The sequence below is a fragment of the Serinus canaria genome, chromosome 18 (assembly GCF_022539315.1).
Source record: "Serinus canaria isolate serCan28SL12 chromosome 18, serCan2020, whole genome shotgun sequence".
NCBI lineage: Eukaryota > Metazoa > Chordata > Aves > Passeriformes > Fringillidae > Serinus > Serinus canaria.
Genome location: NC_066331.1, coordinates 7,100,151 through 7,109,027, shown reverse-complemented (window position 1 = coordinate 7,109,027; position 8,877 = coordinate 7,100,151). Strand labels below are relative to the sequence as shown.

Sequence of the window (8,877 nt, the reverse complement as noted above, 5' to 3'; positions counted from 1 at the left end):
TGATTTTTTTTTTAATTTTTATTATTTTTAAATTAATAAAAAACCTTCAACCTGTTTTTGCTGGGTCTTTTTTATCCTTTTTTTTTTTTTGGTTTGTTTTTCTGTTTGTTTTTTTTAAGCAACATTGATTTGAAAACTAAAAAACCCCCAGCTCCCCCCTGCCTGGGGAAGCACCACGTAGGGCGGTCACAGGGACAGGGGGACATCACTTTGATAAACCCCCAGGCCCTGGGGGTGCTGAGGGAGGGAGGATGGGGTTGGGGGCAAGTCCAGGGGGAGTCTGTGCAAGAAGCCGGGCTGAATTTCGGGAGCCAGAGAGCTGCTTTTGCTCTGGGCACTGCAACAAGTGTTGCAGTCCAGGGAAGCCAGAGCTGGGGAGGGTATCCAGTGGCTCCATGTCCGTGTGGCTATGATCTGGAGTGCCAACAGCCACCTCCATCCATTTATTTTTGTTATTCCTCTCCTCCCCTTCCCTCTCCTGCCCTGATGTAGAGATGCTGGGTGGGGATAGAGCCACAGGGAAAACCCCCAGACACCCAGCAGCTGCCTCCATGCTGCTGCTCCTTCTCTCTGGATCTATATACATTAGATATATTTATATATTATAGTTATATATTTTTTTTAAAAAAGGGGAGGGGAGTAGAGAGCAGCCAGAGGCTCTCACGGGTCAGTGCGCCCCCTGGCAGCATGTCCTCCCCCCCCCTAAAAATAATAATAAAACCTAGAAAATTATTCCAGTGCGTTTCTCAGCGAGCCCCCGCTCCCAACGCCCCGGCCCGGCCCCCCCTGACCCCCCCGACAGCCCCAGCCTTATCTCTGCCCATCCATGGTGGCCACGGCTTTCTGTGGGGGGGCAGGGGCCGGGGGGGTGGGCGGCCAGGAGGGCTGCGGGTGGTGCAGGTGGTGGTGGAGGCCGTGGGTGGTGGGCGAGGACGGGGGCAGCCAGGCAGGCTGGTGGCTGGGGGGCGAGGAGGCCCAGAAGGGGCTGAAGCTGCCTGGGGGGGAGCAGGCCATGGAGGTGATGGGGCTGTTGCTGCTCTGCAGGCTCTCCGAGGTGCGCAGCTTGGAGAACATGGCCAACGCGTCCGGAAAGTTGGGCGGCGTGGCCGGCGTGTTGCTGGGGGTGCACATCTGCAGGGCACAGGAGAACGGGGCTGTCAGCTCACTCATGGGGGGGTCTGTGGGGGTCTCAACCCGCCCACGACAACCAGACCCATGGTTGGGGATCCTGTCTGTATCCCACGGCTGGCACCCCCCCACCACATCACACCCAGGGGTCTGCGTGGCTCCCCCAGAGGTGTGGGGCACCCAGGGAGAGGCTCCAGCCAGTCTGTCCAGGGAAGGACATTTTGGACTATCCCAGATGCTCAAAGCCCACGGATGAGGCGGGTTTGGGGAGCAGCACAAACAGGGCTGACACAAAGGGGTCCAGTATGGAGGGTAGGGAGGGTGCTGGGGTCCTACCTGGCCCCACAGGACCCCCTTTCACCCAGGTTCCTCACCCTGCTCCCTTTCACACCCCTTTATGGCAAAGAGAGCAAAAGGCAAGCAGGGCCCCCCCAGTTCCTGGTACAGGCCCAGCCTTCTTGGTACCCAGCTATATTTAGCACCCGACAGTGATGGATCCGTCCCTTTTTCCAGCAGAGGAAAAATCCACTGGGGAGGACCCAGCCCTGCTCCAAGGCTGGCCCAGGGACCCCAAACCAGCAGAGAACTGGCTGAACTGAGAACTGGCGATGGGGGTAAAAGAGGGACAGGAGTGTGTATGCAAATTCCCATCAGGCTGCACACACAGGGAAGGGCCTGTGGGCAGGGGGATATCTGGACATGGGGGGTCCATGCACAGGGAGACTTCACTCCACTGGTAAATCCATTCCAAATCCCTACTGCCCTCCTGGAGCCACAACTCCTGACAGATGTTTGTGGGTACTTCCAGCAGAGTTAAGGGGCTTGGTCAATGTCTGCTGCCTTTAGCAATGGAGGATTGAGATGTTTCTGGTGGGGAATAGCTGCTTCATCCCTCCCTTCCTGGGGTTTATGCCAGGATTTGCCCCTGGCTGGTGCTCAGCAGCCCCTGCTGCTCCCCAGCACAGGCCAAAACCTAAATCCCTCTTAAGAGGTTCCTCCTCATCCCCATCCTAGCCACCCTGAGTGATGCTGGGATCAGAGGAGCAAACCCTTGCTGGGGGGCCCAGACCCCTGAAGTTGGGGTGCTCTCCAGCCTGAGGGAAGCAGCAGCTGGCTCTCATCAGCCTGTGGAGCTGGGGCACCCCAAAAACACAATCACAGCCTGGCTGGCACTGAACAGGTTCATAATTAATTGGGGATATTCCTCCACAGAACTCATTTCAGAGCTCAGCTTCAAGGGATGCTAACCCAGTCTTTGCTTTTTAAGTTAACCTATCCATTTGGCAGTATTTGAAAAGATACTTGTGGGAAAAAAAGCCCCAACAAATCAACCCCAAAAACCCTAAATTTGCTCTGCTTTGAAAAAAACCCACCACCACCACAGCCAGCCCTGGAATGATGCTGGACACAGCTCTGAGCTTCTGGGGTGATGTTTGCCAGATTAATTTGAAATATTAATTAAATAATAATTAATTTCCATGTAATTATTGCCTTCCTATTCCATCACATCTTGAGGAGACCTGTCAGACGGTCGGTCACTGACACCCCAAACAGCTCTGGCAAGTCCTGGCCCCACAGCCTGGAATCTGTGGGGGCTTGGGGAGTGTGGGGAGCTCCCCTCGGGGTGGGGGTGACAGGGATGAGCCCCCACCCATTAAGCCACGGCCACACTCACAGCTTTGTTCCCTGACGCTTGAAAAAGAAATAGAAACTGCCAGCACCAAACTCCTCATCTCACGCCTGCCTTGAGCCATGTGGGGCATTTCAAACTGCACAAATCAGGATGCTGGGGAGGGGAAGGGAAACACCAAATAAATTCCCCAAACCAGGAGTCTCTGGAGAGAAGGTAAAAGGTATTTTGACACCACGTGGAGCACATGGTGGTATGAAAACACTGCTGGGGAGGGGGAGAACCGAGTGGTTCAGTTCCGGGGGGGAATGGGGTGCCTGTTTTGGGTGGGGGGGTCCCTGTGCGGGGATGAGGTTCACCAGCCCTGCTTTGCATCCTGCCCGGCAGGAATTGCCCTGACGAGGCTTTGCAGTGAGAACGGCAGGGCCTGGATCTGCTCCCCCGGCCCCTCTTCCTCTCCGGGACCGCGGCTTTTCCACCAGGAGACCCTGCAGCCTCCCCGGGGCAGCACGGAAACGTGCGGGCTGGGGAGGAATTGCAATAAAAGGGGTTTTACTGGGAGCTGGCTGACAAAGCGACTTTCTCCGAGAGAAACCGAGCGCTTGCTGCCGGCAATGCCGGGCCGGCTGGCGATTCCCGATGGAACGAGGAAAAGGGGAAAATTCGCCTTAACCCCGATCTGTTCCTTCCCCCACGCGCGGCACCGCTCAGCTCCCCCAACACTGGAGGATGGCGGGGGGGGGGGGGGGGCCAGGGAAAACAAGCAAGAAAACCCCCCGAGAAACACAAAACAAAACAACCGGAGGGGAACAACTTCCTCCCTCTGGCCAAGGGGATGTGCCCTCAGCCAAGGTCAAGTGGCGTGGGGGGAAAGGGGGGTCCAGCCGTGGCCCCCCGGCCCGGGGAGCCCAAGTTGCAGCGCGATGCTCGCCGAGACAAACTATTTCCTGGCAGACATTTTAGCTCGTGTTTACATTCTCCGGCTGCGTGTTCCTGCGGGAGCCCAGCAATATGGCTGGCAGGGAGCTGACAGCTCCGAGGGCTGGGGGCTGCACCCCCTCGGGGGGCCGGGGATGGGGGGCACCCTCTGGGGGGTCGTGGGGTGGGTGGTGCTGGTAGGGGTGGGAGGGCATGGGGCGTTGTTTGGTGCTGGGAAGGCTCTAAAGGTGGTTTTGGGACTGGGGGCGCTGGGGAGGGGAAGGGGGGGTGCAGGGGTGAGGAAGGGGCCGGGGTCCCACTTACCATCTGGGGGGGATGGTGGCTGCTGGGAATGTTGGTCTCCTGGAAGAAGGCGCTGAGGGCTGTCTGTGGGGACAAGCTGTCAGCTCCAGCCCACCCGAGACAAAGAGGGAGGGACAACACGGGCCTCCCAAAGCTCACCCCGCAGACCCCCGCCCGCTCCCACCCTGCTGGGACCGCCCCGGGGGGCACCAGGGGTGCCCAACCCCGCCAGGCCGCGGAGCTGCCCTTCACCCGATCCACCGGAGATCGTGTCCCCTGCTCGCTCAGGGGCTCCCCAGGCGAGGGGACACCCCCGACCCGGTGTTTACAGCCCCGACCCCGTGTTTACATCCCCGCCTCCGTCCCCGAGGCGCCCCCATCCCCAGACCGGAGCGCGAGGGAGGGGCCGGCCCGCTGGGCCGCAGCTCGGGTTTCGGTCAGGGTATAAATAGACACGGCGGAGCCCGGGGCCGAATCGCCCCCCGCCCCGCCGGGGGTGCCGGGCAGGACCCCCCACAACCGGCCACGCGTGTCGGTGGGCCGGGGCCACACAGGCCTGCCGCCACCCCCACCGCCTTCCGCCCCGCGGCTCTGCGGGCAGGCAGGCGTGCGGATCGGGACCTAGGGCGCCCCGGTTCGCGCGCGGGTTATCCCGATCCGTGACGCCGGTGGCCTGGCCCGTACCTCGAACTGCCAGTGTGCCGCCTGCAGCAGCTGCTTGGCCTGGTCGGCGGCGCAGCCCGCCGCCAGCACGAACTGGTTGATCATCACCTGGTGCCGCAGCTCCTCCATGTTCACGGACATGGCGGGGCGGCCCCGGCCCGGCCCGCACCGCCCGGAGCGCCCCGCGCCCACCGCGCCCGCCGCGCTTCACCGGGGGGACCGGGGGGCGCCGCCGGCCCCGCCCCTGCACGGTGATTGGCCGCCGTCTCGCCCCGCGCCCCGCCCACCACCGGCTTCGAACCTTCCAGCTGCCCCGGCGCCTCCCCATTGGCCACGGCCTGTGTTTTGGCTGCAGACGGCGTCGCGATTGGCTGGGGGTGGCGGAGGCGGAGCCAGGCGGGAAGGAGAAAGGGAGAACTGGCCGCTGATTGGCTGTGCGGGGTTTTTATCGTGAGGCGTTGGTGACGTCACGTTCATTGAGGATGTTCATTGCGGAGGGGCTCGGATTGGGGGCGTTCATTGAGGGGAGCTGCTTGGGGGGTTATTGAGGGGGGGTCAGTTTGGGGGGCGCTCATTGGGAGGAGCTGTTTAAGGGGTTATTGAGGGGGTTCGGTTTGGGAGGCTCATTGGGGGGGTCACTTTTGGGGGGGTCACAGAGGGGGGGCTTCACCCGTCCCTGGATACCCCTGTTGGGAGGGCCACTCCCATGGGGGCTGCACCTTAACCCCCTGCCTTGGCTCCCCCAGCCAGGCTCACCCCTCGTTCCCTTAGCAGGGCTCCTCTCTTCCTTTAGCTAAGCCTTCCCAGCGCTCCATCTTCTCCTTCCTGCGGACCCTGTTGCCCCCTCCGGAGATCCCCCCTTAACCCCCTGCATTGGCTCTCCCATCTGGGAACAGTTTCCCCTGGGGATAGAACCCTAACCTGCTGCCAGGGGCAGGAGCAGGGACCCATCCTCTTCATCCCCATGCCCCTCCCACAGTAAAGGCTGTGGGGTTTAGGGCAGCTCCCAGTTTGGGGGAAGGGGGGTGTTGGGATTTTTTGTTAATGGTTAAAATCGTAATGACTCTGAGCTCCAGTTTCAGCCTGCATGGATGAACTCTCCCCTGGTGTGCTCTCCCCACACCAGGTTTGGGGATCTGACTGGGACTTGTGCAATTTGTGCCTAGAAGTGTTTTGATTAAAAAAGGAAAATTGACATTTAAACCCTAAACAAATAAAGAAGGGACTTTGCCAATGCATGCTGTGAAAATAGGTTGTTCTGGGAAGAGCCATTGCGGTTTGGATGTGGTGGTGGTGAGCAGCTGGCCAGAGCAGAGGGAATGAGGCAGAGCAATGGAAACTCAAAGCTGTATCTGCAGCTGGTTGCCCCAGCAGTGAGGGCCTCTCTGGGGCTTCTGCAAAGTCCTGCTGGTCCCATGAAGGTGAGGTCTAGCACTGCCAGTCTGTGGTTGCCCAAGCTGGAATCCTCCTGGGATATTCAGGGGGATCCCAGCACTGGAGTTCAGCAATGGGTGTGGAGGGTCCTGCTTGCCCAGTAGGATTTTGGTAGCTTTGTCTTCTTGGAGCAAAACCAACCTAGAGGCAGGTGGAGGTGTGAGAGGAGCAATTGCAGATGCAGGGATCCCAGACCCACCTGGCTCTGCATGCAGACCTGGTGAGCTCTCAGCACCTTCTGCTTACCAAAGCCACCCATGGGCACAGCACAGCTTTGAGCTGGGAGCAGCTGGCCTTGAGTAGTGCCTGCCTGGGAAACCCATGGGAATGCAGTTCGTGGGCCCTTGGCACCCAAAGCTGTGACAGAGTAGTGCTGGTGACACTTGGAGAAGCCAGCAGGACTGAGTTCTTCAAAGTGACCCCTTTTGAGGCAGGATTTGCTGTCACCTCTCCATGCTGAGATGCTCTTCCAGATGTGCTGCCCTAGGACCCTCCTGGGACCCTGGGGGTCACCCCTGCAGCCAGGGGGGCCCCCAACACTCCCCCTGACAGGAGCTGTGGAGCCCTGGACAGGCACCAAGGAAGGGTCACCCCCTCCCCACCGTGGGGCTGCACAGAGCAGAGCCAGCCCAAGAGGCGAGGGGTTGCTGCTTCCCCAGTTTGTGCTGAGGGAACTGGGAATGGACTGGGTGTACAGACAAACCTTTTCTGCTGTGGGTGGGCTGCACACTCTCCTGTTATAACATTACCTGCGGTGCTCTACCGTGGCTCAGTTTCCCTCTCAGCACAAGGAGGCAGGACCCTCTCTCTGTGTCACACACGCATCCCAAATCCCGCAGCCGGGCAGCACGAGCTTCAGACTTGCATCTTGCTCAGCAGCACATGCATTTTGGGTTCAAACGCTGCATTTTCTCTGCATTCCCTCTCCGGGTCAGCCCTGCTGGGGTTTCTCCCGGCTTTATGTGCTGGGCTGTGCAGCCGGGCAGAACTGGGAGGGACGCTGCCCTCGAAGCCGTATCCCGGCTCCTGCCACGCTCCCGCGCTCCACTGCGGCACTGTCCTACAAAATCCTCTCCTGCAGCAGTCGCTAGGAGGATTTTGCACGAGCCGTGCATGCAGGCAGCAGCTCTGCGTGCAGTGTCTGCCGGGTTATGGATCTGCACGGGGATAACTTAGAATTATTATCCGCACTAAAGCCCTGCAGTCTGCTCGGTGCCGCTAATGAAATGTGCTGGCTTCCTCTCCCAGTTTCCCGCTGTCGGTGCTGGCTGGAGCGAGGCAGGGGAGTGGGGCTGGCAGCTCAGCAACGCTGGGCTGTGCTAGAGCTTTAAATTATCCGTGGGTAGAACGGGATCCCCAAAAATGTGTGTTAGGGTGAGCAGGGATCGGTTCCTGGGGTCCCGGGGCTCCCAGAGCTGGAGCAGGCTCCCGGTGTGGATGCTACCCTCGGCTCCTCCGAGAGCCATTTGGGTTGGAAAAGACCTTTAAGATCATGGAGTCTTAAATCCTCCTCTTCGGCCGGTGCTCCCGCTGGCACCCAGCCCAGGTGTGACATCCAGCAGCACGGACATAGTGTCACTGCTGGGAATGTGGGTCCCGGTGTGACAGTGACAGGCTGACAAACAGGGTACAAAGCCACTTCGGGCTGCTCTTTGATTTGGCTTTTCTCAGCTGCCTCTGGGGCTGTGTGGGTAGGAAGCAGTTGGGAGAGGGGTCCGTGTGTCCCTCTGCAGGGAGGGGACAAAGGGAGGACCCCCAGGGACGGCCTTTGCCCGTCACCACTGAGTAGCCCAGGACATCAGGGCAGCTGATCCGCCTCCCTGCACATCTCCCGTTTGATATTTATAGCACTCGTGTTATCAACTCAAATCAAAATCATGTGATGCTCCACTAACTGGCGCTGCCGGACTAATTAATCACCGGCGGGTTTAAGTGAGCGGTCAAAGGGTCCATCCTTCCTCTTCGGCTCCAAGTGGGAAATGACGAGGTGGCCAGTTATTCCCAGTAATTTAACTCTGGGGGAACTGGGGGAATATGTCGGGGCGCACTGGAGCGGATAGGCAGCTCCGTGTCTCCAGGGCGGGTGCAGCTGCCCCTGGTGTGGAGCGGAGCTGGGAGGGCAGGATGGGGATGATGGAGATGAGCACTGGGGGGGGCTCCAACCCGGCCCCTCCGCAGCGCTGCGCTCCCCTGAAACGCTGCTGGAGGGGATCAGTCCCTGTGCCAGCAGGTGAACAAAATCCTTTCCCCTATAACCTGTCGAGAAGAGTGGGGGCTTGTCCTCCTCCCAGGGGACACGCTGGCGGCAGGGGGTACAGGGACAGAGGGACCACGGCCAGTCTGCCCCGGGGGTCCCTGAGCTGGGTGGGGTTGCTGCTCGGTGCCACCCAGCTGGTGGGGCTGGGGGCGAGGATGGGAGGAGGGTGGTCCGTGGTGGACAGAAATCACTGCGGGATGCCTGAGGGTGGCGGATGAGGCCACTGAGCGGTACTGGAGGCAATTGGGTGACACGGGGGATGGCAGGCGGGTGGCACTGTGGGCACGCGTGTGCAACCGCGGGGGTCAGATAAGTGACACCTGAGGGGGACGCCGCTGGGTGGGTGGTGGACACCGGGGCAGGGTGATCCCGGCAGCATCTCGTCCCCCCCAGCTCAGCGCCGAGCCGGACCGAGCCGGGGCGGGCCGGGGCGTGCCGCCCGATGCCGGCCCCGCCCCGAATGTCGCAGCCCCGCCGTGCCGCGGAGGCGGTGCCGGGCGCGGCGCAGAGCGGAGCGGAGGATGCTGCGGGCGGGGGCCGCCGC

The 8,877-nt window shown here is 60.6% G+C and overlaps 1 protein-coding gene across 1 annotated transcript; it reads right to left on the bottom strand.

Moving 5' to 3' along the window:
• On the bottom strand, positions 1-4,901 carry UBALD2 (UBA like domain containing 2). The gene is made up of 3 exons (XM_050981510.1): positions 4,664-4,901; positions 4,001-4,063; positions 1-1,131 (listed from the first exon to the last, which is right to left on the bottom strand). The coding sequence occupies exons 1-3, from the start codon at positions 4,781-4,783 to the stop codon at positions 811-813; spliced, it is 504 nt and encodes a 167-aa protein (XP_050837467.1). The 5' UTR covers positions 4,784-4,901; the 3' UTR covers positions 1-810.
• Between the last annotated feature and the right edge of the window lie 3,976 nt (positions 4,902-8,877).

Coding starts and splice junctions, on each gene's coding strand:
- UBALD2 (XM_050981510.1), bottom strand. CDS start 4,783: ATGTCCGTGAACATGGAGGAGCTGCGGCACCAGGTGATGATCAACCAG. Junction 4,064..4,663: donor CGGCACACTGGCAGTTCGAG/GTACGGGCCAGG, acceptor TTGTCCCCACAG/ACAGCCCTCAGCGCCTTCTT. Junction 1,132..4,000: donor GCCACCATCCCCCCCAGATG/GTAAGTGGGACC, acceptor TGTGCCCTGCAG/ATGTGCACCCCCAGCAACAC.